The 16,670-nt window shown below is 36.2% G+C and overlaps 1 protein-coding gene, 1 long non-coding RNA gene and 1 other non-coding gene across 3 annotated transcripts; 2 read left to right on the forward strand and 1 right to left on the reverse strand.

The window, feature by feature from the left end:
* Positions 1–149: 149 nt before the first annotated feature.
* On the reverse strand, positions 150–1,447 carry LOC147848135 (uncharacterized). Its single transcript, XR_015532077.1, has 3 exons — positions 1,261–1,447; positions 932–1,153; positions 150–836 (listed from the first exon to the last, which is right to left on the reverse strand). It is a non-coding gene; the product is annotated as an uncharacterized LOC147848135 (long non-coding RNA).
* An 8,131-nt stretch (positions 1,448–9,578) lies between these two features.
* LOC147848136 (chaperone protein ClpB2, chloroplastic-like) lies at positions 9,579–16,460 on the forward strand. The gene is made up of 10 exons (XM_087338648.1): positions 9,579–9,936; positions 10,712–10,930; positions 11,506–11,743; positions 11,831–12,026; positions 12,106–12,160; positions 12,816–12,966; positions 13,046–13,354; positions 14,168–14,433; positions 14,631–15,557; positions 15,843–16,460. The coding sequence occupies exons 1-10, from the start codon at positions 9,691–9,693 to the stop codon at positions 16,143–16,145; spliced, it is 2,910 nt and encodes a 969-aa protein (XP_087194774.1). The 5' UTR covers positions 9,579–9,690; the 3' UTR covers positions 16,146–16,460.
* On the forward strand, positions 16,336–16,440 carry LOC147848137 (U6 spliceosomal RNA). Its single transcript, XR_015532078.1, has one exon. It is a non-coding gene; the product is annotated as a U6 spliceosomal RNA (small nuclear RNA).
* Positions 16,461–16,670: the final 210 nt, after the last annotated feature.

Below are 16,670 nucleotides of genomic sequence, written 5' to 3' on the forward strand. Positions count from 1 at the left end.
AATTACTGACACACCATTGAATTTGCTCACATTCATCAATTTGCCAGTCGCAAATCCAATGAAAAATTACAAACTGCTCTACTGAGTTTGGTGATATTTTTCTCTGAATTAAATTTCTCTGCTCCTTTCATGCATAAAATTTTGATAAGAGAGAGAATCACAAATTTGGTACAAACACAAGGAAAAACCACATTGATTTCTTTTACGGTGAAGTATACCATTCCAGGAACAAAACACGCAAAGCTTAAAAAAGTCAGGTTTTTTCTACTCGAATCTATAGACGGTCGTGAAACGCGTGAAAGCTTTGTACTCGTCATTAGACGGCCCTGTCAGGGTTTCGAGTTATAAATATTCCAGCAAAAAAGGGTATAGTGCTCAATCATTACAGCAAAAAAAAATTTAAAAATCACTCATGGGATCTGGGTCGAACTAAAAAAGGACTCGTTAGAGCTTCCGGTTGATATATTTTGGGGCAAAAGTAAAATATGTAACAGAAACGCACAGGGGTTTAGGGTTGAGGGGGTTCAGGATCAAGGTTTCCAGTCTTTAGGTTAAAGGTTTGGAACCGGGGGGGGTTCAGTATTAAGGGATGAGAGATTAGGGTTTCAGTAAGTAAAACCGTTCGCTAGGGATTAAGGTTTTAACCATTATGCATATAGATTTGACCTTACTTCGGGGATATGGTCTAGGTCGTAAGCATCTAAGACGTTTGTAGGGTTTTAACCATATGAAAAACCTGGTTCTGGATCATTAGAGGTTAATCATATGAGGGTCATGTATCAATCATCTTAGAAGTAGCCACCCAGAGAATGAGGGGATATGTCGCCGAAATGAAGCTGTTGTTAACAAAGAAAAGAAAACAATAGAATAGAATATGAGTCTTAGGTAGAGAGAGAAGAATAAATGGATGGATGGATGAATGAATGATTACCTGTGTAAGATGTGGGCGATGGTAGAAGATACATTCTTGATCTTCACAGAAGGATGTCCACAGCTTCATGTACAAGCGTTCTGCTGTCTCTAGCAAGAAAGCCAAGAAGAAACCCATATCTTTCTCCTTTCTTTCTCTCTCTTTGAATGCCTGTGTGTCCGTCTCTCTCAATCTCTCTGCTCTGTATATTTCTCTGTTTCGATGTAGGAGTGAGAGAGAAACCTGCCATTCCATTCATGTGGGTGTAGCTGTATATATATATGTACATATAGAGATAGATAGATATGGTTTTTGTTTTTGAAAAGAAAAGAAAAGAAAAGAAAAGAAACCCTATTTTCTTTTGCTTCAAAACCCAGCAAGCTTCCATTATCATCATTCCAGCGTGATTCAGAGAGAAAGAGAGAAGGACAGACAGACAGAGACAGTAGAGAGAGAGAGATGATGGGTACATGGATAAAATATAACTGCCTTTCCACATTCTCTGTACATTCAGACATACATACATACATACATACATACATGGGCCATCATCATCATCATCATCATCATCATCTGTGTGTGTGCTTCTTTCTGTGTTTGTTATCTCTCCCTCTTGTGTCTCTCTGTCTCTCTTGTTGTTATGCTACTATTGCCTATGTCATATGTCATGGCAAAATTTTATGTCGGTGTCATGTTCCTCATGTTCCTTTTTCGTTCTTTCTTTCTTTCTTTGTTATTAGAAATTAGGTCACCCTAGTGGTAAGTTGTTATGCTACTACTGCCTATGTCATGTTTTCTTCGTATTCTCGAATATACGTTTTATGAGTTTTTGATCGTTTCTTTTTTGCTTTCTTTGTTATTAGAAATTAGGTCACCCTAGTGGTAAGTTGTTATGCTACTACTATTGCCTATGTCATGTTTTTTTCATATTCTCGAATATACGTTTTATGAGTTTTTGAACGTTTGATTATAATTTATAATGACATATTTTGATTCAATCTATATAGTTCATACTCATGTTTTTTTGTAAAGTTCTAAAGTGAGGATGATAGAGACGTCTTGATTCGCATCCCAAAAGTATACATATGATACAATGTAAATATTGCAACCATACTTATGTTGGTGATTCACAATGGATTAGAGTCAACTTATTGGGATTGAGAGTGAATCAATATATAATATAGACCTTAGTCAATCCAATCCAACTTTGAGATTATTTACCATACACGTTTGATTGAATCATTCTCGAATGTAAATGCACGTATGATACGTATGGTTCATTCTATGGATCATGTATGTATGTATGCATGGATTGACCCATGCGTGATATTCGTGGTATTCTCAATACTCAATATTCATAATATTCGAGAATGTCTCGCTCTCTCTCTTTAAACCCTAATCCCCAAAGAGAAGGAAGTGACATGTGTATGGAGTATACATACATATAAGCATGTATGTATAGATATACTCCATCCATACATGCATATAAGCATGTATGTATATCTGTAAATTGTAATAATGTATGTATGTGTCTTCTTCTTCTTCTTCTTGTGTGTTTGTGTATAACATATAAGCATATATGTATGTATGTTGTTGTTGTGTGTGTGTGAAGTCAGGTTCCTAGGATAACTTATTTGCTTCTTCCTCCCTATAGATAATTAAGAAAGGATCATTGGGGAGGGGGCCCTATTTCATGTGTTCTATTAAAAAAAAACCTTGCGTCATCTTGGCCGCCTGCCCACCCATCATGTCCTTTTGGGGGTTGTTTGTTCTGTCGCGATCGATATTCGCACCCCTACATATCATTGCAACCCCCAACAATTGCAATACATGGATCCTACACACACGATGCCTATATTATCTTTGGCAATAATAGTAAGTGGCAGCGATATAAGACCTAGAGGCGAGAGGGGTGAGGTTGCTTCATGTGTGGACAATGGAACCCATACATGAGCCTTTGCTCCCAACTGTTCTCCTCATAGACTAACTATTGGTATGGCATAGGATATTGATCCTCCCCATAAAGTAAAAGAGTTCAATGGAGAAGTTATTAGATCTCTTTTAATGTCATATGGATTCTCATGTGCATGCATGTATATATGTATATGAATGGGATTTCTAGGTTTCTAAAACTTGAGCTTAGGTTAATCTCCAAAAACAAGGTTTGGGCTTCTCAATGGCTTAATCATTAAAGTTGTTCCTTGACCTCTAGATTTAATTGCACACAACCTTGAGAAACCATTTCACAATCATGGAAACCCAAGAAGAAAAACAAGGTTTGGGTTTCTCAATGGCGTAATCATTAAAGTTGCTCCATGACTCAAGATTTAACTGCACACAACCTTGAGAAATCATTTCACAATCATGGAACCCAATAAGAAAAACAAGGTTTGGGTTTCTCAATGGCTTAATCATTAAAGTTGCTCAATGACTCTGGATTTAACCGCACACAACCTCGAGAAACCATTTCACAATATGAGTGGCTTAGATTTGTGTGAGTGACGCATTCTAGCCATATGTGGATGTCGATATGTATTATGTTTGCTAGATGTCAATACTTTGTCTACTTATTTTCACATGGCATTGTCTAAACCCCTTACAAAAAAATTGGCTATTAAATGTTTTAGAATATATACTCAATTATGTGTGGCATCCCATGTGGGGACTCGAAATGTTTTTATCATTTTAAGAATGAGCTTGTTCAATTCCAAAAAGGAACTAATCCGATTTATTTAATTTTGTCTTCTTTCATTGGTTTACTCAAGTGTCGTAATATTTGTGTGTGATTAAATTTTTATTTTGTTTCTTAAGTGGAAGTGTTTTAAGCATTCAAGGCTATTTATTTAATGAAAATGGATGTGTGAGCGACATGAAAAAACAGTAGCAAAAGGCATGAATGTGAACAAACTCAATGGTATCGGGCTTTGTGATTAGAGAAAATGACATTTTCTTCTTACATGGATTGCAAAGCAAAGCAAAAGAAAAGAAAAATGATGATTATAATGCATGACAATTATCTTTAGGGTCATAGTTGGAGGAGAATGTCTATGATTCAAGAGGTGGATAAATAGGAGTTTTGATGTTGTTGGATTGCCCATCAATGTCTTGTGTGTTCCTTTAAAGATGGCACACTTACTTTGTGGTCATTTCCAAAATGCCACATGTATTTGCCGAAAAAAATATGGGCGTTCACGAAGATAATGATATGATTAGGAGCTCACATTGTTGGACATGGACGATCATAATTATATGTACAATAGATGTCTATGGACAAGGATAGATGGTTGTGGTTATGCATGGTTTTTTCATGCATGCATCATTAACATAGCGTGGATGTGTCATGTATTAGTCATACATCATGCATGTGTCATGGATGGGCTACGAGACAAGATAAAATTTTGAACTTTTAAGAGCTCCCCAATCTTGGTCAAAAGCTTACCTTCATGCATGAAAGGCCTCATGAATAAGGAATCTCGCCTACAAGAGTCTCCCCTAAAGGCAATTTCCCACAATATTGAATACCCCAATATGAGGGGGTTTTAACCTTTCCCCTTTGTGAGCTCTTAAACTTTCCATATCACACACCTAGAGCTATAAAGTATGGATGTATAAGGCATAGCCTTACTCTATGTATAAATGAATTCGTCATTAATCGAAACATATTAGATTATATTTTTTCATCAACCCTTTTGCTAAGCTTATGACTTGTGCTTCTTTATAGATGTCTCTATACTAGGAATAATGGTATAAAGTCATTCATGTAAAGTGTAGTACTAACATATTGGTAAACGATTAGAACGTAAAGCTCCGCCACATTGTGCAAGATGTGGTGGGCGATTGGAAATGGTCTCACACTTATTATGGAATTGCTCATTCACTACAACATTTGTACAAAGACTAAGTGCATCTCTTTATCACAAATTTCTTGGCCAAAGGTTTGGTAAACACTTTTGGCTATTTGGACAAATTCCGTGCGCCCTATCCAACCATGCCTATTTTCTCCAATGGACACGATTTTGGGCACTATGGACCATTTGGATGGCTCGCAATAATAAAGTCTTTGATCGAAACCAACTCCATGAAGTTAGCTTTTTTAAGCAATCCCTTAGGCAATCTCTATTTGATTGTCTGCAACTTAGAGACATCATAGTGCAAATTTACAATCTTTACTTTGAGTGCTTTAAAGCTTTTTAGTGTCTAATCGACACTTGTACATTTTTCTTTATTCTTTGTGGGTTTTCACCTAACTTTGAGGTTTCCCAATAGTAATAAAAGTGTTACTAAAATAATAATAATAACTACAATGACTTTGCGTGATTAGAAGTTGTAAATATACTCATTCTCAATTGTAATTGATTTCTTAGGTTAAATCATTGTTATAATCATAGAATGTAATATTCGTGTTCGTGGAGGCATTCAAACGTTTGAAAACGTACACGTTTGAAAGGGGAAAAATACGTGCTCCTTTTTTTTTTCTTCTTTTCATTTGTTTTCATTGCAAATTTAGCCCATAATATAGACCATAGTTAATCCAATCAAACGTGTCAAACCAATCCAACTTTTAGTTGATTTACCATTCACGTTTTATTGAATCAAACACGAATGCGAATGCACGTATGATACGTATGGTTCATTCTATGGAACTTATAATTGTGAAAATGAAATTAAACATCGCATTTGCAAATTATCAATATTTTGGAAAATTATCCTTACCAAGTTACCAACATGATGGGTTACCTTTCATGTTTCCCCCCCCCCCCAAAAAAAATAGCTACTTTCCCATTAGTTAAGAGAGATTTTTATAGAAAGACTATACAAGAAAACGAGGAATCACTCAATACTTTGGTCTTAAAACATTCAATGAAAGGCTTGAAGGCAATGCATATAAATAATGCAACTATTCTATACTATAACCTATAGAAAGGTTAAAGATGATATGTGATGTCATGACTCATGACCCTCTAGTCATGCTCCCTCTTACAAAATGGGAGCACATGTGGTGAAAGAAAAATATGAGAATACAAAGCAAAAGGAATGAAAGTGATATAGTGTGTTTAAGGCTTGTCTTCCCAACCTTGGGGCATGCCAATACAACTTTAGGGATATTATGCATTTCTAGCCCTGTTTAGCACAAATTTGGTGTTGTGTGTCCATCTTTATGCCTAGGGACATCTCAAGATAGTTCCACGATGCTTATCATGGGGACATACCACCCCCCTAAGAGACTAATCATCATTCTCAACAATGACTACCGTGCCCATCTTTGACTCCAAGTAACATGGAGCGGATGATGACCTCTCTAAGACACCAAAATTTGACAAAAAGTGTAATTCATAGACTTGTTCTCTTGAATGTCTACAATACAATGAAATCTTTAGTCAAGTACCAAATAACTCTACAGTTCCACGTTACCATTCACCGCATTGATCATAGTTTAATTAGTGTAAGCATGTGTAAGAGGTTATAGGCAAGAGGAATGTAGAGCATAATTGTTTTGAGGTAGGACACTTTTCATAATCACTTAGTCATCTTGTTGATCTTCGTCCTATTCGCGATGTCTTTCCCAATAGGATGACAATGTGATTTTAACACTTTGCCTTGACCACTTCTAATCTACATACTTCTTGCTTATGACCTCTTTGTGCATGTATGCACAAATTGGAGAATACCATAGACAAGTAGGAACAAGACAACATGAGTCCACAAATGAACACAAATTTTTTGATAAAAAATATACAATAGAAGCATATGTTTGCTATCTTACAAAAATATACACAGTTATAACTTATTCCTATATCGATCATTACATGTTATGTGGTTATCCACTCACTTAGCTTCTTAATGATTTGTTCCTTGGGTCACCTAAATAAGGGTTTCTTTCTCGTACTAAATTGGTCTTAAATTCTAATTCTAGGCTAAGGTTTAAACCATACTGTAAAGAATCAGATATAATTCTTGTGTAGCGGAAGAGATGTGTGTTATGTGTATGTGTGAGAGGAATTAGAGAAGAGAATAGAAACACAAGATAGATAAGCTAAATAAATGAAATACTCAAGAATAAGATGTGTATATTCACAAGTAGAATGAGAAATACAAAATGTAGCATTACAAGGAGTCACAACCGACTAGTATGAAGTATGAGGAGGGTGCTTTATATAGAGTCACCCTCTCTTTTCATTAACTTACAACAACCACTCTCTCTCTCTCTCTCTTGGGGAATGTGAAGACTCGTAGTCATGGGGAATATGTAACTCATTAGTTATGTGTCATAGAATATGATTCTATGACACATAGTTAATGTGTAGAGAGTAGTGGTGTGACTCTTGACCTTTGAGTAATCATAGATTCTCAAAAGTGCGTTCACACGTTGTGCTATGTTGAGCTTGATTCTCAACACATACAAATGATGTCATGGGTAATAAAATTTGTGATACCATTCCCCTTCTTTGATGTTGGGTTCCATTAGTCATGTCGCACAAAGTGGGACATTAGTTATTAAGATATTGCTAATAAATGTTTGATACAAGAATTGGAGCATCAACAATATTCCTTAGAGGCTTGTAAGTGTGACCATGGAACTATATAGCCTTACCAATATGTGAGGTAGTATAATTTGTTATGCATGATCTTAGGGACCAAAATCACTTACAACCTCTGTAAATCGCCGGTCAACAAGCTCAACTAGAGGTGGGGGGTTAGGGACACTTGATCTAGAATAGAACTCGAAATAAGCATAAAACTTAATCAATCTAGAAGGCAATATAATCCATCATTTATGCTTTTGGAGTACAAAATAACTTTAACCTCACACTCTAGTCCATTAATGAACTCTGACGAAATAAACCGAGTTTGAACCAAAAGCATGAGGCACCAACAATGACATACGAACACTATATGGAAATACACATGTGGCTCGAAATTTAGACAAAACACAGTGTAATCGATTTGGTTAAAGATCACAAGTGAACCAATAATTTGTTGATGTCACTTACCACATGGCTCAATAGTTTTCACATTGTATTGTAACAACCACACATGATCCCTACCTTAAAACCTTGTCGTCGTTTCACGAATATTTGAGATGATGATGATTTCGAGGTCAAATTGGGGTTTTATAAAATCTTCAACAATAAGACTCTTGGAGACAAAAAAAATAGGGTGATGACATGGGTTTACAAGGAATGAAATTATTATAAACAAATTATACGAAATGTAAGACGTGAACCTAGTTGTCTTGTTGTTAGCTAATGAAACAACAAATACGCCACTCTAACATTTGATTGATACATTTGGTTTGTCAATCCTTCAGTGGATGATAACTTGAGGAGAGCTGACAAAAAAATACGAATAACATGAATAAATGCTTTAAAAACTATGACATGAATCGTGGCCCATGATTGCTAATAATGTCATCTAGAAAACCATGTGATCTTGGAAACACCTTCACATAACCAAAAGTGACGTTTCCTTCTTATCGATGGTCTTAATGTAGGGAAGTGTACCATCTTTGTAAACTGATCCACCACTCTCCAAGTGACATCAAAACATTTTTGTATTTCTGTCATGCATGCAAACGAGACAAGCGCAATATACAATGCAATAGAATAGAAGACGAGGACCAAGACCAAGACCAAGACCAACGAGATACGTTTCTTATTTTTCTCCTTCACACTCTTTTCATTAAACAAGTCTTTATTTATAGGGGTTACTAATAACTTCGTAGGACAAGGTTTCTTAAAAGAACACATTATCTCTTAATTACTTTGTTATTCAAAAATACGTGTTTGTAATTTAGGACAACTACCTCTTTGATGGAGATTAACCAACTTGTACAAGTTCGTACATGCTCATATAATGTTACTTAGTATGTAGTATATAAACCTTTTCCTTTTAACTTTTCAAACCAAGTTTGAACCAATCGATAAGGCCTTCTCATATGTATGTTCTCCGCATATCCATGGGCCAACTCCTACATAGTGGAGGTTGACTTACTAGTGTACACAAGTGAACAAGCAATTTATTGAACCCCTTTTCATGCTATCCAATATATACACTTTACATGTGTGTTTCTGAAAGCAATTGATCACATATTCGATAATTGTCTCATTGCAAATCCATTCATGATGCACGACGAATACATCAACGGTTAAGACTTTGAGATGGATCAACTGGCCAATCAATCAATGTACAGAAGTGAAGGAGGAGTGATCACAAGGGCCTCACAAAGCCAATCAATATACATGCACTATCAACAACTTTTCGAATCAGGTTTCTCAAATACAACAGAGTGTTGTGCTGCCTCGAATGAAATTCTTCATTATGAAAACCTCAGTGATGGTGAAGATAACCACCATGATAACGTAAGCATGCCAAGCTCTTCCTTTCTTGTGCGTGGTGTAAAGCTTGAATTAACACGGCCAATGCCCATGATGCATTGCATATGCTTGCGTGTATGTGTGTGTATGGATGTACATATGTACGTGTATATGCATGCATGTATGTATGTACTTATGTACGTATGGTATGTATTGTAGGTATCATGTATGTATGTATGTATGTATTGTATGTATTGTATGTATGTATGTATTTATGGGTGTATGTAGAGATAGATAACAACTCGGGTGATGAAGAATATATGAGAGCCACATGGGGGCACATTGAGACAGACAAATAGAGAAAAGAGTAGAATAGAACAGAATCGAATAGTGTAGAAACAGGGTAGAGCATATCAGAGCGTAAGTACTCCACAGAGTAGAGAGGTTTCCTCAAAAGCTTTAATCATGGCTGTATTTGTTTCTCCTTCTCCTCCTCCTCCTCCGTTATGTCTCAGGATCAACTCAGAAAATACTCTGCCTCGAAGCTTTTTTCCAGGGCGTCTCTCCATGTCGAATTGGAGCATTAGGAGAGATGTAAGCGTTTTCAAGAGGTCTATTGGCCTCACAAATGGTTCTTCCTCCAGAATCAGGCATGTTTTTACAGAGAAGAGGATTTCTCGGAAGAGTCTCATTTTCTGCCAAGCAGGAAAGGTAAGGCATTCTGCCTATATGTGTAAGCTTGATTAATGGTGATTATTTTTAACGGCTCTTCTTTGCATTTATATGTCTTCAAATTAGTACTAGTGGTTAATCCCTTAATTCTACTAAGGTAAAAGGTTTATGACTATAATTACACTTCGGTAATGATTGGTTTTCATTCTTATTTTACTAAGTGAAGTTTTTCTGAATATGCATCATTATTGGCGTAATGGTAATTCTTCTTATTTATGTGTCTTTAGGAGCATCGGTAATTATTATCCCCTTAATTCTACTTGGGAGAGATTTTTTGCATGTGGACTAATAGAAGCTCCTTGTACTTATATTTCTTAGGATATATTGTTAATGATCGACAAAAAAATGTTCTTTGCATCATTAATCATTGTATACATATTTCTGTTGTCTTAAAAGCATTGGTAATGATGGTATACATACTTAATTAACCATAAGGTTTCTTGCATGTATGCTTGATTAGTCCTCCATCATTGAAATATTGCATGAGCGCAATCTACATGTGTGTATACATGAGGAAAGGTAAAGCTTATTAATTACAGCATTGAGATTTGGAATAATGGTATTTCGTTATATTTATATCGCTTGAAAATTTTGAAATTGATTGTGTAAGACTTTTATTCAACCCTTAAAAGAGATTTCTAATTTTATCGAGAGAATTATTTTCTGCATGTGAGCTTTGTATGTAATGCATTTGTATCTCTTAACAAAATGATTGAAAATGATGGCATGTGTGACTAAATAATTTGCTTTGCAGATAGACCAAGCTGAATTTACAGAGATGGCTTGGCAAGCAGTGGTGGCATCCCCCGAAGTTGCCAAAGAAAGCAAACATCAGATTGTGGAGACAGAACACTTGATGAAAGCTTTACTAGAACAGAGAAATGGATTAGCCCGGCGCATTTTTGCAAAGGCTAATATTGATAATACCGAGCTGCTTCAAGCTACAGAGAAATTCATACAAAGGCAACCAAAAGTAAGACTTGATTTTTAATGGTCTTATGCTTATTTTGAATTCGATCATGCCACTTGAGTGTGCTTATATGTCCAACTCATAAATTGTAGAGATTTAGAATTGACTTTGAACTATGGTATTATGCTGCTAGAGCTTACTTTTAAATCATATCAAGGCATCCATTCTGGAGGTTCACACTCAATTTTGTACAATCTTACGCCATTTGCTTTATGTATCACTGTTTCTTTGTGAGTATATCAACATCTTTGCACTATTGATTAACTTATACTGACTCATTACGTCAAAAGGTTTAGATGAATATCACTCTTTTAACCCTTGATAGTTTTAGATGAATTATCACTCTTTTCTTGTCAGCATATTAATATGTTTGTGTTGTTAATTAACCTTTATATTGGTCCATTAGCATTAGAGGAATAGCTGAATATCATTCTTTTCTTGTGCATATATCAGCTTGCTTGTGTGTGGATGATTAAGCTTATACATGCCTATTATCTCTCGAGATTTGGCCGAATTGTCACACTTTTCTTGTGAGCATAATTAACGTTATGAGACTAAAGTGTGCTTAAAAGAAACAGGTAATAGGTGAAAACAGTGGGTCAATGCTAGGACGGGATTTGGAGGCCTTAATTGAAAGGGCCCGAGTCTTCAAGAAAGAATATGGAGATTCCTTTTTATCGGTTGAACATTTAGTTCTTAGTTTTTCAAAAGACAAACGCTTCGGGCTACAGTTATTCAAGGATTTTCAAATCAGTCAGAAAGCTCTGTCGACGGCTATCCTTGCAATTCGAGGAACTCAAAAGGTTATAGATCAGGGTAAGGACACTATGTAATCCAGTGCTTTTTCTATGTAAATGTCAAAATTGAACACTATTTTTTGTATCACCAATTTATATAATGTAGATCCAGAGGGAAAGTATGAAGCTTTAGATAAGTATGGGAAAGACTTGACTGAAATGGCAAGGCAAGGAAAGCTAGATCCAGTTATTGGAAGAGATGATGAGATTCGGCGATGCATTCAGATCCTGTCGAGACGAACAAAGAATAATCCTGTCCTCATAGGAGAGCCTGGAGTCGGAAAGACTGCCATCTCTGAAGGGTGCATATTTTAGAAAATTTTGTTCTGATTTGCTTTGTAGTTCCTTTCTTTTACACAATTGTTCTTTTTGTATTTTCAGGCTGGCTCAAAGAATCGTACAGGGGGATGTTCCACAAGCTTTAATGAATAGAAAAGTAAGGTTCATGATTTTACCGTATCTCTATTTGAATTTATGTACAGCAATAACTCAACTTCTTTTTTACTATTGACTCACCTTATATAGATTTATTAATGATGCCATGTTTGCCCAAAGTGTTTCCATTTTATTCATGAAACTGTCTGACTGAACTACTGCTCAAAGCCATTTGCATCTATGGATTTTTTACTCTTTCCAACATCTTCAAGTGAATATTTGTGTGTAATGGATGAAAATGCTGCTTTTGAAATGTTTTCCTATGTCCAATTTGAGTTGTCTTGCATATGCTCTCCCTTTCTTACTGTTTGAGCAGATGGACTGAAATCAGTTCTGATGAGGTTGGAGGATGCATGCATTCAGATATGACTTTCTTGTAGAACAGAATTTGTGATTATAGAGCTCTGGTGCCAAATTGTATGATGCTTAACGTATTTTTCTACATTTCACAGATTTTTTAATTTGTTGACATCAACAGCAATTTTATACAATTTAATTTCTGCTTCTCATCTGCATTGCCACCCTCTCTGAAATATATATATATATATATATCCTTTTGATATATGTATCCATCCTATTTTTTTTACTCTTTGCAGCATGATAATTTACTTCCTTGTTTGTATGTATCTATGCAATCTTTCTTTTCTCGGTTGCAGCTAGTTTCATTGGATATGGGAGCCTTAATTGCTGGTGCAAAGTATCGTGGAGAATTTGAAGACAGGCTGAAATCAGTACTAAAAGAAGTTACAGATTCGGATAGTCAAATTATTCTTTTCATTGATGAGATACATACTGTAGTAGGGGCAGGTATTAATAAGAGGGCAAATTTTACATCTATAATATCCAATTCAAGAGTAACCATTTAGGGTGTTTTTCTTAAGTTCAGGTGCAACGAGTGGGGCAATGGATGCTGGAAATTTACTAAAACCAATGCTCGGTCGAGGAGAATTGCGATGCATTGGAGCAACAACCCTTGATGAATATAGAAAATACATAGAGAAGGATCCAGCATTAGAAAGACGATTTCAACAGGTTTATGTGGATCAACCAACGGTATCAGATACCGTTTCCATACTTAGAGGTCTTCGTGAACGGTATGAGTTACACCATGGAGTGCGAATATCAGATAGTGCGTTGGTTGAAGCAGCAGTCCTTTCAGATCGCTATATCAGTGATCGCTTCCTTCCTGATAAAGGTGTGCATGGCTTACATTATGAAGACAGTTAACTCTTTGTACGATCGTTATTTTCAAAACAACCATTTCTATTACCCAGTGTTTGGAAAACTTACGATTTTTCTCAAAAAATATAAATGAACCCTTGATTTTTTCAAAGCAACTACTTCTAATCATCAAGTATTGCAATTTACATTGTAGATACATCATAGATTCTTTTAACTTTCTATGAATTGTGTCCATTATAAGTGGGGAGTGTAACCTTCCCATTTTATGTAACCAGGCCCTCTAGGAAATTTATGTCTATAATCATCTGCCAAGTTTGTCTCGGGATTTTCTGAATCATGATATTGATATATGCTTTCATGCATGCACGTGTCATCATCAGTACATAGGTTGACAGGAGAACCAAGTAGACCTCCAGGAATCTAAGGGGTTTGAGGCTTATTGCACCTTTGGTTTCTAGTTCAGTAAACTATGCCTTGCAAGATACTTGAGCACATGCATGCCTTGATGTTCCTCATTTGTTGGTCTTATATTAGAGAGATAAAGCTTTTCAGTTTTCTTTGGTTATTCATCAGGCTTAACCTCCATGCTATTTTTATTGATAAATGGTTTACCTCCGTGGATCTAAATGTGAGCTGAGGCCATCTTTCAATTATAGTCCCTGTGATATAACAGAGCTCTAAGAAATGTGACAATAATAATGTGACTATAAGAACTTCTGCAATTGGTGTAAAACATTTAGTTGTTCTCTTCGTGTGTTTTATGTGGTATAAAACCTGCAGAAACGAGTCCAGTTGGTTAATGTGTGGTCTTTTCCGTTCCTTACAGCCATTGATCTGGTTGATGAGGCAGCTGCGAAGTTGAAGATGGAAATAACTTCAAAGCCTACTGCCTTGGATGAAATTGATAGATCTGTGTTGAAGCTCGAGATGGAGCGACTCTCTCTCACGAATGATACAGATAAAGCTTCACGAGATAGGCTTAGTAAACTTGAATCGGAATTGGATCTCTTAAAGCGAAGACAGAAGGAGCTTGCGGATCAGTGGGAGCATGAGAAATCAGTCATGAGTAATATTCAGTCCATTAAGGAAGAGGTGCTTCAAATTTTCCAATTTAGAAAGAAAATTGTTTTAAAAAACAATATGAAGCAAAACAATATAGCATTTTCTCATAAAAGTGTTAATAGATTTGAATCATGCAATCTTACTTCTCATGAGATTCCTTGTTTTCTGATTATTAGTATTATTATAATGAAGTTATTATTATTATTTATTTCGTAAATGGAGAATAGGTTGATCGGGTAAATATCGAGATTCAACAAGCTGAACGCGATTATGACTTGAATAGGGCAGCAGAGCTCAAATATGGAAGCCTAATGTCACTTCAAAAGCAATTGGATGAAGCTGAGAAACTACTTGTAGAATACCAGAAGACAGGCAAGACAATGTTGAGAGAAGAAGTGACGGGTAATGATATCTCAGAGATTGTTAGCAAATGGACGGGTATTCCGGTTTCAAAGCTTCTACAATCAGAGAGAGAGAAGCTTCTCTACTTGGATGTAGAGCTACATAAGAGAGTGGTTGGACAAGATCCAGCAGTTAAGGCAGTTGCAGAAGCAATCCAACGGTCTAGAGCTGGACTTTCTGACCCAAATAAGCCGATTGCAAGCTTTATGTTTATGGGCCCCACGGGGGTAGGGAAGACGGAATTAGCAAAAGCTTTGGCTTCGTACTTATTCAACACCGAAGATGCATTGGTGAGGATTGATATGAGCGAATATATGGAAAAGCATGCTGTCTCTCGCCTGATCGGTGCACCACCAGGTTACGTTGGCTACGACGAAGGAGGACAGCTCACTGAAGCAGTCCGGCGAAGACCTTATGCAGTTATTCTCTTTGATGAAATTGAGAAGGCACATTCTGATGTGTTTAACATTCTCCTTCAGATCTTAGATGATGGAAGAGTGACTGATTCTCAGGGGAGGACAGTAAACTTCAGTAATGCAGTTATTATTATGACTTCAAATATCGGGTCTCAATACATTCTGAACGTAGAAGGTAGCAATGGATCAGCAGAAAGCACTTATGAGGCTATCAAAAGCAGGGTGATGGATGTTGCTCGTTCAACATTCCGGCCCGAGTTCATGAACCGAATCGATGAATATATTGTGTTTCAACCACTTAACCGTGATCAAATCAGCAAGATCGTCAAGCTTCAGGTAAAATTCTCTTTGGGATCATATGGCCTGGAATGATATACATATTTTCATATCAGGAATGAAGTGTTTGCACAAATCCCTAATACCTATACATACATTACATACATATATATATAGGTTATATCTATATATCTATCTATATGTGTGTGTTTGTGTGTGTATATATTCATATCGATATATAGATATATCCATATATACATATATATACATATAGATAGAGATTTAGCACATACATTTCATTGGGTGGTATAGACATGCATATTTTGCTTTTTGTGGCATGAACAGATCGAGCGTCTACAAAAGAGGTTGATAGAGAAGAAGATAACTATTAAAGTGAGTGATAGTGCCGTACTTCTCCTCGGGAGCTTGGGTTATGATCCGAATTATGGGGCAAGACCAGTGAAACGTGTTATCCAACAAAACTTAGAAAATGAATTAGCAAAAGGGATTCTGAGAGGGGACTTCAAAGAAGATGACATGATATTCATCGATACAGAGTTATCTGCCATATCTGGTGACCAGTTTCCCCAGCAAAAGTTAGTCTTTCATAAGTTGTCAATGCCAGAGTCTCTGCAAAGTGTTAATTGATGGACATTTATATATACTAGCTCTAGCGCCTAAAGCTATATATAAATATATATGAGCAAATATATGGTTGAATCAAAAGTCCTGAGTTGTAATTGGATTTGAAACACCGAGGTTGGCTTATTATAACATCAGCAGATATTTTATGACAATTGAGTCGCAATGACCACCCATACATATGATTCGTCTTGCTGCCTCACTCGGGACATGCGATAAATTTGGAATGATGCTATAAAGATTAGCATGGCCCATGCGTGCAAGTATGACATGCACAAGTCAAGAAATGATCTAATGTTTATTCCCTCCCAAGTTTGATCTCATTATTGGCTCAATCCCATCCCATTTATTGTATATAGCAAAATGGTCCTCGCCATTGGCTTGACCAAGTTCTGTCAAATGTGTTTTGTATAAGTGAGGGAGAAACAAAGGTAGGAATAGAGAAAAAAACTTGAACGTAACTTTTACCAATGAGGAAGAGGAAATAAAACGGCACAAAAGTGGGCATCTATAGTCTTTTATATTGTCTCA

Source organism: Azolla caroliniana, unplaced genomic scaffold, assembly GCF_043228905.1.
Source record: "Azolla caroliniana isolate FFs.n. ecotype wild unplaced genomic scaffold, voAzoCaro1.0.p SCAF_502, whole genome shotgun sequence".
NCBI classification, from domain to species: domain Eukaryota; kingdom Viridiplantae; phylum Streptophyta; class Polypodiopsida; order Salviniales; family Salviniaceae; genus Azolla; species Azolla caroliniana.